This window comes from Haliaeetus leucocephalus, unplaced genomic scaffold (assembly GCF_000737465.1).
Source record: "Haliaeetus leucocephalus isolate CR32 unplaced genomic scaffold, Haliaeetus_leucocephalus-4.0 Scaffold195, whole genome shotgun sequence".
NCBI lineage: Eukaryota > Metazoa > Chordata > Aves > Accipitriformes > Accipitridae > Haliaeetus > Haliaeetus leucocephalus.
Genome location: NW_010972631.1, coordinates 1,296,890 through 1,314,411, shown reverse-complemented (window position 1 = coordinate 1,314,411; position 17,522 = coordinate 1,296,890). Strand labels below are relative to the sequence as shown.

Below are 17,522 nucleotides of genomic sequence, written 5' to 3'. Positions count from 1 at the left end.
GTTACAGCCTTCCCAGTTCTCTTTGTCCAGTCTAGCTGGCTGTTGGCTGCATCATGTCCGAGATCATTCAATTAAACATTTCTGCACTAAAAGCATATCTTATTTTTGTTGTAAACATTGCTGGAATTACAATGAAACTGAAGTACTGATTAAAGAGGAGTTGATATCAATAAAGCAATTTAATTGTGACTGAATTTTCTTGTCCTTCGATTAATATCGGGATGCTGGATGACTTCATTTAAATAGCGTGTTTGATTCCCCCCACCCCTGGTTTGGTATGATTATGTAAGAAGGTGTTTTAAGCTTTCCATTTTAGTCTGCCCTAGTGAGCAGTTTTTGTGTGAGGGTTAATGCTTTTCAAATACAATATTTAATGGTAGTCTTTATAATCTTAGGGCTGTTTCAACTATTAAAACATGTTAGAATTCATATAATAATAGGAATGGTTCTTGGAGGGCTCTCTGGAGGATCTCTGCTAGGCTAAACCTGGTCCAGCCTGAAGTGGGATTATCACCAACACTAGGTTAGGTGAGCTTGGCTTCATTTGCTGAATCCTGGAAGCCTCCAAAGATAGAGACTTTTCAGCTTCCCGAGGCAAGTTAGTTCCAATTTGTGTTTCAGAATGTTTGTTTTTAAGGTCCAGAACTAAAGGAGTTTCAGATTTAAAGTTACGATTTTACTATCATAATGATTCTATATATGAGAAATTTATTTCCTGTGGGAATAAAACTCACTTTGATTTTCAGTAATTTCTACTCATAATAAATCACATGTATATGAAATATCTGGCATGGTTTTTAAGTTACCCTAACTACAGTCTTCCCCAAGCTGTTTGTAATTTAAGAGTATTGGAATATTTGTCAAGAATAGTACTTTCAGCAGTAAATCAAAATGTGTAGGTAATAAACTGTAATTGCTGAAATGATTCTGAAGAGCTGATAGCAAATCACAGCTATTTAAGGATGACGTGATTATGTCCAGACTTTGTGAAGAACTAAAGCCTCTGCCAGCCTACCAAGCTACAGTGTTTCCTTATTTAATATCTGTCCTAGAACTTGAGTAAAAGATATGCCTGGTTTAAAACAGACACCACCCCCCATGAAATGTGATGGATTTCTTCTTATGAGGATTTAAAGGAAAGAACTTGTAACCTGCTGAGTTAAGCTATCTGGTGTAGAAGGGTCCAGCAGCCTTTCTTCATCAAATGGTAAATGGGGAGCAGCTTCACATTCTTGTGAATTGTATTTCTGTAATTGTTTCCTTCCCATTGTCTGAGTGCTCTGTACATGGTTATGCTGCAGTCACAAAGAGCGAGACTGTGTTCCTGTGAAGAGTCATAACCCATTAGCTGTTGAAGTTTGTCTAGTATTCGTTGAGCAATCTTCTCATAACTTGCTAATAGCATTCTTTAAAACAGATTTTTGTTGAGAGCAAAGTGCTTAGGATTAAATAATTTTAAAATAAAAAAGTCAGTGTACATGATTTCCTGTTTCTCCCTAAGGTTTATGGTTTCTTGGTCCTGAAAGCAGCAGCCCTCCACAGAGCCTTTGTCTGCCAGCCTGTCTGGTTGACTGCTGCTGGCACCCACATTTTGTTTTTATTGGGGAGCAAAAGTGCACACTCTTAAAAGTTCTTACTCAACTTTGGCTTAGTAGAGAGTTTAGGTAAGATTACTGCTATTTTAGACTCCTTTTGGCACTAATGGAAGTCAAAAGTATCTGACAAAAATCTTTGATGAGTTTGTCAGCCACAGCTGCATCTGAATGTCTTTCTTTAAAAATACAGTGAGAAGCCAAATGCCTTAGTCCTTGGAAAGAATGAAGTCCACACTGTTATGGATAGTCTTGGCCATTTATGCAGTGCTATCATTTATGATTGCTCTACAGTACCTATAGAAAGTTATATTTTCAGATGTTTAGTCTCAAAGGTAACTGACAAATGTAGTAACAGCTCATCTCTTAGCTTCTCAAGACCCTGTCGAAGGATAAAAGCCCACGAATTGTAGTACATGTTCATCAGAATTACAGTGCTTGAGTCTTGTTTCATAACAACTGCTTGATAAATACTTAAAAATCATCAGGAGTTGTAATTTTCCATAGTTTTCCTATTTGTATGTACTTTTGGTTCTGTGAGACTGGAACGTGCTTCATGCCCTACAATTTGTTAGGCTTTCAGGGATTTGTTTCAGCATCTGAAGGGCCCTGGTGTGTTGTGCTGCCACTGAGCTACTTGTGTCCTGTGGTGGAACATGCAGTACAGGTGGTCTCACAGTTGCTTTTCGTTTCTCTTTGCTGCCTCTTCAGTGCTCCATCAAATACCATCTTGCCATAGGAGCAAGTGCAGGAGAGGGGAGTCCCAGGGGTTTTGACTTGCTCTTCGGGGCTTGCAGGGAATTTGGATCTGTTTTGTACTGGGAGAATCATGTGCTCAGACATGCAGCATGTAGAAAGAGAGGGACCTAAGGGTTTTATTATTGTGATAATATCCTTTTACTGAGGAAGAAGAGAGATCATTGATTTTTCTTCATGCCTTTTCACTATTCTGTCTGTTGCTGACTGAAGTTTGCCGCCTTGCTGCTTCACCCTATCAGTAATTATCAGCATCCTTAAAGACTATTGAAGGCTTCAGTCTCCAAAGCTCTTAATCTAGACGTGCTCACAGGCAGAATTTGTGTTTATCCATAATCCACACAGACCTGCCAACATGCTTCAGCTTCTAAAAACAGCATCACCCCAGGCTGGGCTTTGGGTTAACCTCCAAGAAACTGGTCTGAATTATAAAGTATCACACTAAGCAAGAAGAACGAGGACTGTAACATACACAGTCTGGGGTGGAAAGCTTAATGTCATCTCAGGGATTTTGAGTTTGCATGCAGGCTTTTTGTCAGAGCCCTGCCTGTGAAATCCCAGGGCTCTCCAGCCCTACCAGCATTGCAGGATTTAAGGACATTTGGTATTTGACTGGATCAGGTCCTGAGCAAAAAGGTCTTACATACACTTATAAACTCATGGAGATCATTGTTTTGAAGGTAGAAAACACACAGTGCTGTACAAATGTGAAGGTTTATTGTGATTCTGAGTATTTCTAGAAATAAATGAAAACAAATCACTTTTATTGTGAAATGGAAAGGAGCAGAGTGTTAATGATTGGATACAAGACCCATACACTGAAAGGTTAAAAGCCAAAAAACTGTGTATGTGAATATGTTTAAGGAGTACAGTTGTTGATAGCAAACACTGGCTGTATATGACATATCCTGTACTTATAGAATACATCTATATACACATTGATATAAGACTGAAAAGGCACTAGAATTTCCCAAATAAAACACAAGTAAGTTAACAATGTAAATCCAAACATGGAGGTTGGGGAATCTTTAGGGAGATGTGCTGGAAGGGAAACTTTGAAAATCATATGGGAAGTTAGAAACCAGTCTCCCACTGAAAGCCAGGGAATTCAAAAGTCCAGCCCCCATTTGTATCTTCAAAAGCTCCCTTAATATACTGGCCAGATGCCAAATAATGTATGTAGTATGAGATTAATGAGTCTATAAAGGAATGTACAGTACTGCAGCAAACTACATAGCGTTAAGCTTCTTGTGAAGCTGGAGAGCTTACTGTAAAATCTGGCACTCATGTTCATGCTGTTCTTAAAATGTAGAAATAATGGGTTCTTACAATATGGAGAATCTAAATACATTCCTGTGCAAGTAGTGCTCAAGAAATCTTGGAGCTATTTGGGGGGGAAGGTGTCATCGGAATAAGGAATAAAGTAGGGTGGCCAAACCTGGTGGCCAGCCTTTCTTCTGCTTTTGCCGGTGACCTTTCTACCTTTTGAAATGTTTATAGTTTAAGAAAATAGGTATTTTTTTTTAATCTCTTGAAAAAACCCACTGGAGGATAATATGATATGAAGGAAACTTGATAAAATGAAGCTAAGATAGTATGTGTGTGTGAAAAAAAAAAGCTATGTAGAAATGAGTAGTAAAACTATCTTACGGGTGGATATGTCTTCTAATGATTTTTAGCTTTTGTGATTTCATTGCCTTACCTATGGAGTGTAGGCTGCAAGTGTAAGTTGAGCATAGGTAGTTTTGCAGGTCATGATTTCAGCAGTTGTAAGAAATAGTGATTATGTTTACATGACAGTTATTTACATAGGAAATTAAAGCAGCAACCACCAGTGTTCAAACAACTGCAATGTCTGTGTCAGGAGCCTAATGGTAGAGTGGCAGATCAGTCAGTCCAGGGCAGATGTCATCTAAGAAGATTCACTTTCCTTTTGGAGACACAATTGCTTTGGTCTGATTCTCAGAGCAGCTACATCTGTAAAAGACAACAGCATCTGCTGTGCAGGGAATAATGTATTTCATAATTGTGTGAAAAAGCGTGCGTGTGTTTAAAGTCTGTTCATCCAAACCCTCGGTTGGCTTTGTGGAGATAGGTGTATAACACACGGCAGCAGACCAACTGAGTGACCATGCTTTCTGAGATGCCTTTGGTGTTCCTGTTATTGTAAAGGCCCCTGATTCCATTCAACTGATTCTTGTTTTCTGGAAATATTTTTACTTCTGCATTACAGGTTTTGCCTTTTCCATATGGAGTATTTATGCTGACTGGCTGCTCTGCAGAAACTGGGATGGAGAGTTGGGACTTAAGTCAATGCCGAATGCCCCCAGCTCCGGCTGTGCCTCTGCTCCTGCCCTGGATGGTGCTGACCCTGCTCCAAGGGCACGATGGGCTGCAGGGTGCTGGGGGATCAATATGCTGTAAAAGCAGAGTCGCTTAGTTGTACCTGGGTCTGCAATGGAGCTGCTGTCTCATGGTGGAAGCTCCTTTTTACGTCATTCAAAAGTTTTTGGCATGGTATCTTTAGTAACTCAAATATCAAGTCCTTACTGCTGCTTTGTCAGCCGTTGAGCACCTTGCTGTTATGCTTTTACTAAAAACAGATGAACTAGGCTTTTCCTGGAAGCAAGTACAATTACTGCTGGCTTTACAGGCTGCAACAGGTTCTCAGGCTGGGCAGACCAGTAATGCCCAGACTACCTCAGAGAAGAGAGGCTTCTCCTGGAGTAGTTTTATTCTTTTCATGGACACCTGATTGTCTTCACTGAATCATTTTGTAGAGAAATGTGTTTCTTCTCCCATGAAACTCAAGAGCAAAACTCCCACTGACCCAAAGAAGCAGACCCAAGGAGAGCTCCTGTGTTTCCCAGAGCATTTAGTTAGCATTGCAGGAAGTCTGGCTTTTGTTCACTCTCTAGTAGATGTACATTGCAAGTTGTATTTTAAAAAGATAGTCAGAACAGCTTGGAAAGATTTCTTTGTTTTAAACATGATCAAGACAAAGCAAAGTCTGAAAGTATTCCTATGTGGACCTGCCAGTGCAGTACTGCTAGGGCAGCATGCATTAAGCAGTGAAAGCAAGCTGTAGCCAACAATAACCTTGTCAGAGTGTTTCCTGGTACTGGGTATTTTGTATTTGTAATGACCATTTCTGACCTCATCCTGTAAACATGCAAGTATTTGCATATTCTTGTATGTATTTGTATTGAACATGAGAAGTCTTTTGAGTTAAGAGATGTATGCATGCACTCAGGTACTTAGAGAATGAATTAGGATTTCAGGGGCACAAAATGGAGGATGCACCATATACAAGCAACTGGCAATTGTAGTCACTTGTTAAAATAGTTTACAGTGGCCTGTGAGGCACAAGAAGGAACATAGCACAGCTTTAAATAAGTATAAAATTTTAGATTGTATATCCTATATTTCGCTTAAATGTGAAACTTGCACAATTATTTATGCCACAGATGAGTTGCATCTAATAAAAAAAAAATTAAATCCTGAAAAAAAATCAATCTTCCTTCCAGTTAAAACAATTCCCCATTTTCTGTCTGTTAGCCTATGAGACTGTACTTTCATTTAACGTCACAGTGCTCTGTGACTACAGAAGTTATGTATATTTATGAAAAAATGGACCAGTATATCAAATTAAATAGAATGTATGCACCAGGGAATATTATCCTGGAGTACTTGTCGATGGCGTGAGTGTCGATCCGCATGCTGACGTATCTCTGGTTTTTCCTCCTGCCTGAGCCTCTCTCGGACCCCAGCGCCAGCTGCACCATCATTCGGTCTTGTTTATCTCCGTTCTCCGACATGTAGTGCCCCAGTTCATTCACATCCCCGTCATTGTAACTGCTGTCTATCATCATGGGCCGAGGCTGAGGTAGGCTGCACGCACAGGGAAGCTGTGGACACAGGTAAGTGCAGGATGGTTTTGAGTTGTCTCCAGATAGACATCCCTTTTCTCCTTACAAAAGCAGAGGAGGGGACAAGCCTGGAGAATTCAGGCTGCTGGGACACAAAAGGGAGAACGAAAGGATGGAACTGGGCAGCAGCTTTTTCCTTCTGCATTTTCATGTCTGCAAGGCACAGCGCAGTCAGGGAGAGAGCAGGACTCTCTGTGGAAAAGCTCATTTGGCTCAAGCACTGCCATCAGGGTGGGAATAAAGACCTGTACCTTGAAGCTGAGAAAATCAGAGAAGAGGGTGGAGGGAAAGCACAAGGAGGAATGTGTGAGGCTTGCCCCATTTGAAGAAAAGAGCTTAGCCTGAAATTTTGGCTGGTTATAATTTAATGTAATGAAGGCAGAAGGGGGAAATTTGGACCACTGTGTAAGTTTAGACTGTGCCTGGAGAAAGGTGGGGGATATCTGCCGTGTTATCTGAAACCCAAAACGCAGCATGCATCTGATGCTATTTACAGGTTTGGATCTTCAGTATAAAAAAAAATTTAAAGGTAAAATCCTAAAACCTATCCCATTTATAGAGGTAGAGGAGGGCTGTGTGTAGAGGGAGTTAGCATCCTCAGGCTCTGAAGAAAGAGCAGTGAGCTTGGGTGTGGGTTGTCTGTAGCAAATCTTTATAACCCAGAACCCCTGACTGCTGGTGTCTTTTCGCATGCACTGCATTCTCCCCAGGCAGCTGGGAACAGCACACTGTAGCTGCAAACTTTTGAACTTTTCCAGACATTTGCCATACCTTTTCCCAGGGGCATAAAGCTGCATTGGAGGTGATAGAAAACCTCACCTTGTCCCGCAGTTTCCTCTCCTTCCGCTCTTGCACCGTAGTCAGGTAATTCACTGCCGCGTATTCCAGCACCGAGAGGAAGACAAACACAAAACTGACCCACAGGTAAATGTCCACTGCTTTGATGTAGGAAACACGCGGCATAGAGGCGTTCACCCCAGTGATGATCGTGGACATGGTCAGCACGGTGGTTATCCCTGGGAATACACCAGCAGAGAGACCGTAAGACACATTCAAACCAGACTCTTCGTCACAAATACAGCTGTCGTTACGATTTCTTGACATCTGAATTTACCTTGCGATATTGTTTTTCACATTTGGGTGATGGGTTTCACTGCCTGAGGAGGGTCCAGGCAGCCCTGATTTCTAACTGGGGTTTTCTTGTCTTTTCAGTGAAAACAGCTCTAGCTCTGGTCTCAGGGTGTTACTAGCCTGGTTCCTTGCCACACCACCACCCTCCTGCCCCATGGCCAGGCAACAGTGCTTTGATCCCGTGCTGGCTGCACCCCATCTGCAGGCTCAGGACAGTCCTTGGAGGGGACTTGATGATCCTTATGGGTCCCTTCCAACTCGAGATATTCTATGACTCTGTGATTCTGAGTACCTCAGCTTCCAGTTCAACCCCTCCACAGTATGGGCACAAGTGCCCGTCTGCTGCTGCTGCTGCTTCCACCAGTTTTCCCAGGCCTGTGTTTTCCATCTGCTCCTGGGAAGTCCTGCTTCGTGGGAAGTCACCAGCCAGCTCTCACGCCTGGTCTGTGCCTTCCCCAGAGCAAGAGCAGAGACTAATGGGGCCCCAGAGGGCAAAGCTGCCCCACATTACACCATGGGTGAGCACAACGAGCACATCAGCAAGGGCGGGAGCCCTTGTAGTTCGGTGTTATCCTGGCCCTGAGGGAGGCTCTCTGTGGTCCTCTTATTTCAGGGGCTAATTATGTCACATTAATGATCCCTTTGAAAGTTGAAATGATGTATAGAAGCACAAAGGACTGAACTCATAGGAGTATCTAGGTACTAAAAAGTACTGCTAAAGGCAGTGCCTACATATTCCAAAAAGCTATGGCCCAAAGCCTTATGCTCCTTTTTATAATGTCTCAAGGCAATGGATGTTGTTTCTAAACACAGACACGGGTAACTGCTCCATTGCCACCTCTACTATTCCTCTATATATCCTGTCACTGAGGAATATGATTTTAACAATAAATAAAATCCTGAGGTGCATTGCCTAGAATAAGCAGAAGCAAGCTTGGGCTCAAAGTCTGCAAACCCACAAACTTTGCTAAGGGCAAAGCATCCACTTTAGAAGAAGATTTATGTCTATATCATAGTTCTGCTCTCATGGTGAGTCCTCTGACATATGCCTTTGAAAGATGCTGCAAAAGGGGAAATTGAATCCCTCACATTGCACTGCAAACTTACTTAACAAGTTGAATAGCACAGCTCAGCTGACTGTTACCTCCACTCTCCCTCCTCTAGCAAAACTCAATAAACTGAAATTTTGCCAGGGCTGCTAATACTGATTTTCACCTTCTTGCTCACTGAAGTCTCTGAAGGATACTGACACTTTGGCTCTATATGTGGCCTGTCTCTGTTAACAGCAATAAAAGCAGAGCGGGACGTTTGCTCTCTGATTTGCACCGCTTACAGCTAGCGCTTGTGCAAGTAGGAAAGGCAATTTGCTTGGCATCACAGGGTAGATGGAGAGTTTCTACCATGAGCAGTCCCTGCATGGGGGACACACGTGTGACATAGCTGATTTCTGTGCCACAAGGCAATGGAGGGGAACTGCATAGCACAGAGGACTTTGTCTTGATGGTCAAGGCTGCAGTTGCAGCAATTGTCTCTTAGATCTGCTGGCTACAAGATTGGTTTTACCTAATGGGACTCTGGCAGGAACTGCTCGGCGATCGATCCAGAAAGACACCCAGGACAACATGACCATGAGGGTGGCGGGGAAGTAGGTTTGGAGCAAGAAGAAGAAGATGTGTCGACGTAACGTGAAGTTTATATAGAGGCGATTGTACCACCCTGTATAACAGAAAGAAGGAAAAAGAGAAGTCACACCAATATCAAACTACTTTCAGATAAGGTGATGTTGCATCAGGGGAATAGTGCCTCATTTGCTTCTAGAAAAACACGGTTAATGAACACAGATCATTGCAGTTTATGGAAAAGACTCCTTACTGAACCAGCTATCAAATTCAAAGTGTCTTTCAGGACCATGTCTTCCAGAGAAGATAATATAACCTGTGCAATCAGAGAGGTTAGTTCATGTTAAGGCTTGGTGTGATCTTGAAGAGGGATTGTCTTTCCACACTACATAACCGTCAGAATGGAAGTCTGTGGCAGGGACAGCAGCCTCGGCATAGAAGAAAGGCAGGTCTGATGGGCCACAGGGAGACCTCCCAGTGGACAATCCCGCATGGCCAAGGTCGAAAGGGACAGTTTGCGCACCTTCTTACCCCAGCCCACTCTCTGGCAGGCACCGCAGTACCCACCTGTGCTGCTGTAAAAGGCGAGCTTTGTGGTGGTGTGAAACTCCTGGATCAGGAACTGGGACAGCGATATCCTCTCATCTGTTTTTAGGGAATCATTCCCATTTTTCCAGTAGAGCATGAGGTCATCTTCAGTGTAGGCATCTAGGGGAGCAGAGGACACCCACCTCGGTGATTTTATCACACCCCCAGCACTTTCCAGGCTACCTGCAAGGTCCTGGCTGAAAAGGCCACATGCCACCACCTAGCTGAGAGCCACGCCGATGGTGGGTATGGTTGTGGCAAGGAGTGGACTAGCTCATTGTCACAGCCCTCAGGTCTGATGCCTGGTGCATTTTGTAAACCCTTCTGTTTCTCTAATCATAATTTTGCACACATAATATGTGTGTCAGGTAACCCACCGCACCCAAACTTGAAAAACTGTCCCTTATAAACGTCCTAAAATCAGAAGCAAAGGAAAGGAGACTTAGAGGAAAGAGCCTGCTTGAGGTAATGGGAGGAACAATCTATCAATGGTCTGAGGCATGCAGGAGGAAAAACTCTTGAGTAAACTTTCTGCCTGTGATGCACACATGAACATTATAGCTCATGGATTTTTAATACATGTGGAACTACAGTAACGTTAATCCTTTCAGATGGGTTTAGCAGCCGCTCTTCCCAGACAGGGAGAAAAAAATCACACATAAATGTATTAAAACAGAATTAAGATTATAATTTCTTATTGCAAGATTAAGAAGGAGAAGAAAAAAAACTCCTAAAAAGCTAAAAGTTTAAAATGTCTCTGTATGAAATCTACTCAATTTGTATATGCGTCATACTTGGGACAAAGGAAGTACATGTGGGTATAAGCTGGGTTTAATCTCAAATAGATGTAAGAAATGTAAGAGGAAGGTGATTAATGTCACTGCCCCATCATGGTTTCTACACCATGGATGAGCAGATGGTGCACGTGAAGGGTGTAGGGCTATTTATTTATGTGTTTGAGGGCACCTGGGCAAGTGGTTGCTGCTGGGGACTGCTGACCTGCAGGCAAGTGGCCCAGGTCCTCTGGGGCCAGGGGGGCAGGGGGGCAGCCTGGGTGGCTTTCAGGGACACCGGCAAGACAGTGCTCACAGCTGGTTTTTAAAAACACTGCATTGTTGCAAACACCATCTAATTCTAGTGACAAAATATGGGCAGGGATTTTTTCTCAGAGTTGAAGTCTGCCGACTTTGATTAGAGCTCCCATGAATGTAGCAGCAGTTTAATTATCAGTATAATTATTGATGTAATTAAATACAGTTTGGGTTCCCCTGGGGTGCAGCCCTTGGCTGCCCTACGCCTCCGCTTTACTTACAGCTTTCAATCTCCAGGGAACATGTCTGTGTGTCCAGGGGAAAGCGACTAAAATCCATGTTGCACATTGCTGTTACTGTAACTCTAGGAATAATAAAAACCACTCCATTAAAAACTTGCCTTCTTATGTGAGTGAAAAATAGTAAAGCTGTGAGTTTGGGTTTTTATTAAGTAACTATCTGGCCAGTAACAGTCAACTGAAAACAAATACCTTCCATTCAGCTAAAGCCATTCCTCTTTAGTAAAAGCCATTTTTTTCTTCTGAGCAAACTAGATTCTTTTCATCGAATGAAAAGATGACTAGAAAGTTAGGCCATTATAAATTGCTACTAGATGACAAAAACACTGGAGAAGAAAATGGGAAAGGGCAGAGAGGGCACTTCTTCCTCTTTGACTATCAGCAAACATCTCTCTGCAGAGATCTGTGCTTTCAATGGATGCTTTGTACAATAAAATAATTTCCATTTATCAAAGCCACCCTAGTGCCATGAGGGATACAGATCGTTTTCTCTGCACACCGTGAATTTTCAGCTGCTCAGTGAGAACCCGGTGGTCACACATGGGTATCAGCCACCAGAGGGCACAGGCAGTGCCTCGAGTTAGGGCTGGAGCTGGTATGCAACGGAGACCACTGAAGTGCTCTGCCCCATCAATCAAAAGCTCTGGTTTTGCTATAGTCTGATTATCTCATTTTTAACAGCATAACTCTGTGTTCGCATTGGAAGCCTCCATAAATCTTGACTCAACTGTCTTGAACTCTAGGGAAGTAAATGAAAAGAGAAGTATAAATCGGAATGGGGAAAGAATTAATGAATTATAGCAGGACTAATGGTAGACAGATGTCCGTCACAAAATGATAAAAACACAATGGAGTCCCTTATGTTAGTAGTCCTTTTGCATGTGTGGGTTCCCACCGATGTTGCTTTCCTATCTGGATTTAGTCTTTGAGTGAAAGTGCTTGGCTCAGATTTGTTGTTCAGGTGCCAGTGAGGTCTACAGCAGTTTCCAAGACAAAAGAAGACAAAGTCTGGCAAAGGGACTTAAAAATGCAGACACCAAGGAAAAATATAATCTACAGACAAAGGCATTCAGCAAAGGCAGGCAGGCAGTAATGACCTCTTTGCTCTTAAGGGGAGACCAGCATTCATACTTTCCGAGCGGTCATAAAGCACTCCAACCTGCAGTTGCCACTGAATAAAATAATGAAACTTTGTCAATTTGCTATTCAAGGCATTCACCACCATTTCGTACAGGACAATTGTTTAAGCACAAGACTGTGTGTGGCAGGATCTGAGTAGTTTTTATATTCTTCTGTTCCCATCTTCTTTAGACAACCATAAATGCTTGGAACGCAGATGATGATTGGTATCATGCAGCTAAATGAAAGAGTATACAGGCATGCATGCTATAGCTGAACATTATGGCATTTTATTGTCCTTTTTTTATTGTACTAAGGACCTGAGCAAACTTGCAAAGGCTTAAGGAACACCTGAACCTTGTCTAATATGCTGAGTGAAGAAAAAGCTTTAATAATGAGAAGGCAGACACTGTTCAGGCTGTGAATTCCAAGGAACAGTAAGATAAAAATATCAGAGAATAAGAAAATTCTTGTCAAATTGCTACCCCACTGGGATTCAAGAATTGCTTTGCTTGCCTTCCTTTCATAAAATCATAAAACACCTTGGCAGGCTGAGAAGTTGATCTCCTCGCCTTGTGGCAGGCTCAGCTCTACCTCTGCCACTCCTAAGGTTGCTGTCTAACATGCCCTTAAAGACCTCAACAGCCTTCCCAAGCAATGTGTTCTGCAAGCTTATTATTAGTTAAATCTATCGATCTTGCTGATACTGGCCTCCTGACAGTCAGTTTTCCTTCTTTTCCTTCAGAATACATTATCTATCATCTGATGCTTTGTTTATTTATCATGTATTTTGCTATTTCATTGCTGTGGAGGTGTTGTCAACATTCTTGCATCAGAATATTGTACAGCAATTTCCTAATAGGTTTTTATGGGTCATTTGGCAATACTTGTGTTCTAACTGGATGGAGCTGCAGCCAAGAAAAACAGAAGCACTGATTTTAGTTTCTTTTGGAGATTGACAGATGCTCCTCACTTAGCGTCTTCAAGTATGAAAGTGTTATTTATTAGAAAGAAAAAAAATCCTGGTTTAATAATGTTCAGACTTAAGTCAGCAATGTTCCTCTCAAAGCTGATTGACCATTTGGAAAATAAAGGAGAAAGCCAAGGCTGGGATCACCCCTCAAACTACAGGATGAAACAAAGTTTACCAAAAATGTGCCCTTCAAGGGGCTTTCATGCCCCAAGGGGACTGCTGCGTCTGGCCACAGCGTCCCAACAGCAAGAGCAGACTCTAACCATGCATGCAAGGCAAAGGGATGCTGTGGAACCAGCAACATTGGCGTAGGAATTGGCTTCCTGCGACAGGCACTTAATGAGCTTGCACAGGGACTCAGATGTCAGTGGATAGTCAGCACATTCACTCTTTTTTATGGGTTTTTTTTTAGTATGAAGTCATGCAAAAACACAATACAGGAATCAATTAAAGTGCTTTCTCTCTCACTCCACTAATAGCTTGCATTGACCAAATGCAGCTTTACCTGAGGCTATAAAGTACTTTCCCATCTGGCTGGACCCGCAGCATGACGTTGTCTGTGGTGGTGTCATGGATGAAGGAACGCTTGGAGTGGACGAAGAACATGTCGGGGACCCAGATCTTCTTCACCAGCCTGCCGTCAAAGGTCATGCTTTGGTTGTTGGTGCTGGGGAAGGACAGCCTCTCATCTTTCCAGTAGTGCCTTAGATAAAGTGTCATGGTGAAGTCCTGCAACAAACAGGCTTGTGTCAAAACTTACACCTTACCGGCATAGCGGTGATTTCTCCTCTCTAGGACAAACCATGAGCTGTAAAGCACCATTCCTGAAAGCACATCCACTCCCTGAGCTGCAGGGGACATGACCAGCTGCAGCTTGTTTATTCCTCAGGTCAGACTGACCTACTGGGTTCAGAAATCAGAGGCCATCCACGTGGCAAATCCACCCCTGAATTGCAAATGTTGCGTTTTGGTGTCTGCGAGCCACTCCAGGGATGAAAAGTCAGCCATGCTGAGGCAGTGGTAGGTGGAGAGTGCTGCCGACCACTTATTAACCCCCAGCCATACGATGCTGCGTTTCTGGAGCCAACAGGGAAGAATTTGCTGCCTGCACTGCCCTACACGCTGCTCCGGCAACTGCCTTCCCCCAGGCAGCTGGAAGAGCATGCTGCAGTGAGAGCTCTTCCTCCAGCACAGCCACTGAAATCTTTGTGACTCAGTATTTGACCAAAATGGGGTTTTTTTGCTCTTTCTCCCCACATATTGTACTCTTGGATCCAAGGCATGCTCCTTCTCTTTGAGCTCTGCTGTATTCGGAGTCAGACCCCAGAGGCATGTATGCTTGGGTTTGCCTTTTTCCTTATTTCAAAGGAGGCCCTCATGTATCTGAAGATAAGCTCACACACAAGTGTTTATAAGCATGGTATCTTTGAGTGTTGCATAATATATTGCCCATAAACTGAGGGAAGTGTCTAAGACTGACCAGTCTGCCCTGGTGTCTGGAGTGGAGGAAGTCAGATGGATTTGGGGTGGGTTTTTTTGAAATTATTTGACATTGGATTTTTTTTTCCACAACACTTCCCAAGCATTTTGAAAAATGGCAGTTTCTGCAGTCTTTTTTTAGTAGAAGTGATTTGTTAGTTGCAGCCTGTGCTATTATTACGCTAGAGGCCAATATAATTCTTGGAAATGCTTTATATCACATCCAACTGAAGCTCCCAAAGCCACTGACCATGTAATTTCCTCTTTTTTCATTTGATCCATTCTACAGTGTTCCTTAACATCTTTTTCCTGTATCCAAATTTAAAACAGCTTGTTCTGGGAAACCTTTTACATTGACTCCCATGTGTTAATATGTCCTTTAAACAGTAATATATTGACAGACATTTGTTCTTCAGTGAGAAGTCAATGCCTCACTTTTTTGCATAAAGTTACCTTTATGGGTGCTGTGGAAAAATCAAGTATTGTCAGCTTTCATTAGGAAAGATTTATTAATACTAGCTGTAGGCTATTAAACTGGGAACGACAATATTTTACAATGCCTCATCTGAAAATCCCCCAAGCAACAACCATGTAATATCTCCCTCTTCTTTTGGTCCATTTCTCAGAGACACTATTAGCTCTCCCATTATGTTTGCAAATTAATTTCCATCCTGGGTAACAATCTGGTTTTTTCCTTCTTCCCATTTTTCCTTGAGATAAAACAGCTGCCCCACATGGCCTGCAAAAGCTCTGTTAATTTCAGACTCAGTGGCCCATAATAGTTATTTATAAAATCTTAAATTAATTGGACAATAAGAATCTGATTTGTGACATCCTGATGAACTTTTTTAACGTCCTCTATTATTTTATCACTTTCTTGCAAATAGTCAGAAAGTAGGATTAAAAAAGGAAAGATTGATATATCTAACTCCTCAGGCTTAAATTCAGTACAGAGTGAGGATCTGTCATGTTTCTTCATTTAAAAAGCAAGCAATGATCTTGCAAAGCACCATGGCCTTTTTCTATAAAGCTGCACAAGTTAAAAAGAATTGATTCTGACAATACAAAGTCTTCTCCATCATTATTTTGCAAACAGCCAAAATTGACCCTGAATGGTTTTTTCACCCGAGGCCATTCAGGGTTTTTCCCATGTTGCTGGGTGTTGCAGCATGATGTTACACGAGGAGCAGGGGCAGTATTCAAAAACCAGGGAAAGTCATTGAAAATCATAATGCTTGCTTAAAAAATGAGTTGGTTTGTTGGGGTTTTTTACTTTAAAATCCTCAATGGTAAGTTCCTTCCCTTTGCTTTCAAGCCCCAAAGCTTTTCGGGGGCTCTCTGGCCACCTTCACAAGCTTTCTCCTCAATCGGAAGAACTGGGACCATCCCAGGAGAGACGAAAGCTCAGAGTCCCCATGGCTGGTGGTGAGAGTGCCAAGAGCACCAGGGATGGGGGGACAACTGGAGGGCTCCCCGGGGCTGGGCAGAATGTGCACCCTGATGGGCCTCAGCATTGCAGCCCTGCTGTACCCTGCACGTGGTCAGTCGACTGCGGATATCCCAGCCTGGCCAAAAGCTGAAATAGCTGTGGTGAGAGGAGCCCGGCTGTGCTGCCACACAGCCACGGTCCTAGCTTTGACATGGGAGGAGGTCAGGTGCAGGCTCTTTAACCCTGTGGCTCTTAATTAGGAGCACAGAGAAGTTGGTGCTTTATGTGAAAGCTTCAGAGCTGTTTGATACATTTGTTGAAAGAGCAAAGTATTTTGAAAAGCATTCTGTATTGGGGTGTGATTTTTTTTTTTTTTCTCTTCCAAAGCAAAAGCTGAGCTGCTGAGAGACTCTGGGGATGCTCTAACAGGGTAGGTCTAACAAGCTCTGGGTTTCAAAAGGATGAATAAAATTGGTGTAAGTCTTGCAATATACATGCAGGGCCATCTCCCGTTCCCCTTCTGTGCTCCTGCTCTCCTGCGTAGGCTGTTGTTTACATGTCAAGTATGCATGTAGAATCTTCCCAAGCAAAATCTCCTGCAGAAATCATACCTTACTTTCAGTAGTGTTTTGTGATGAAAAAAGCCTCTCCAGCAAAAATCAAGACCAAAATCTGCACTAATTTGAGAGCGTTTGAAAACTGACTGTTTTCACATTACTAATTGTATGGTAGGAAATGAAGGACAAAGACTCAGTAAGGAATTTAGCCTATGCAGAGCACGAGCATTAGTCCTGCATGCCCCTGAAATTCTACTTCAGCATCAGTGTGAAGATATGGGAAGGACCAACAGAGCCTTATGCTCTTCCCCAGCATACAGCAGTGGTGATACAAATCCTAATGCATCAAAGGCAAGTTCTGGAGAAAATTCTCCCCTGTGAGCTCATTCTGGCTCCCCTATCATGAGCAGAACTCACCAATCTGAACCAGTGTTGTTCTCAGGGTGGCTACATGGCTTCTGGTTGGGAGCTAGCTGGCCCCTGACCACCTCAGAATGTGGCCAAAGTGAGACTGTGTCTGCAGTATATCAAACTGCCTTAAAACTAATACATTAATTGGCCTCCTCAGAGCTTTTAATGTGTTATCACTTCTTAAGAAAGTATAAAAAAACCAAATCCTTTGGGACAGTCTTGGCAGTGTTGTATCATTTGGTCCTAGAGAAAAGAAAATGTCAGATTTCTTCCTTCTGCTTCAAGGGAGATGAAATGGTAGTGTGAGGTCAATAGAAGCAATTGTTTGCAAATTCAGATCAAACTCAAATGGGAGGCTGTGGAGTGTCCATCCTTGGAGGTATTCAAGCCCCACAGACACAAACCCGGGCAGCCTGCTCTAGCTGGCTCTGCTTTTAGCAGGGCTTTGGGCTAGATGCTCTCCAGAGGTCTCATCTGACTTTAGCCCTTCTGTGACTCTTACCATGTCGACCTCGGAAATGCTGTCCAGACTTTCAACTTGGACATCTACCCCAACAGGAATTGCAGGGCCTGGGGGAAAAAAATTGAAAGTTGAGAAAGTATAAACCT

The 17,522-nt window shown here is 42.8% G+C and overlaps 1 protein-coding gene across 2 annotated transcripts in view; it reads right to left on the bottom strand.

Annotated features, from left to right (window-relative positions):
• Positions 1–5,968: 5,968 nt before the first annotated feature.
• Positions 5,969–17,522, bottom strand: part of GABRR1 (gamma-aminobutyric acid (GABA) A receptor, rho 1) — a 29,645-nt gene continuing 18,091 nt past the window's right edge. For both annotated transcript variants that reach the window (XM_010565697.1, XM_010565698.1), the window contains 7 exons: positions 17,416–17,483; positions 13,543–13,766; positions 10,928–11,010; positions 9,595–9,735; positions 8,972–9,124; positions 7,097–7,293; positions 5,969–6,256 (listed from right to left, as the gene is read on the bottom strand). In XM_010565697.1, the coding sequence (XP_010563999.1) occupies positions 5,969–6,256; positions 7,097–7,293; positions 8,972–9,124; positions 9,595–9,735; positions 10,928–11,010; positions 13,543–13,766; positions 17,416–17,483 (1,154 nt within the window). The remainder of the gene's footprint in view (positions 6,257–7,096; positions 7,294–8,971; positions 9,125–9,594; positions 9,736–10,927; positions 11,011–13,542; positions 13,767–17,415; positions 17,484–17,522) is intronic.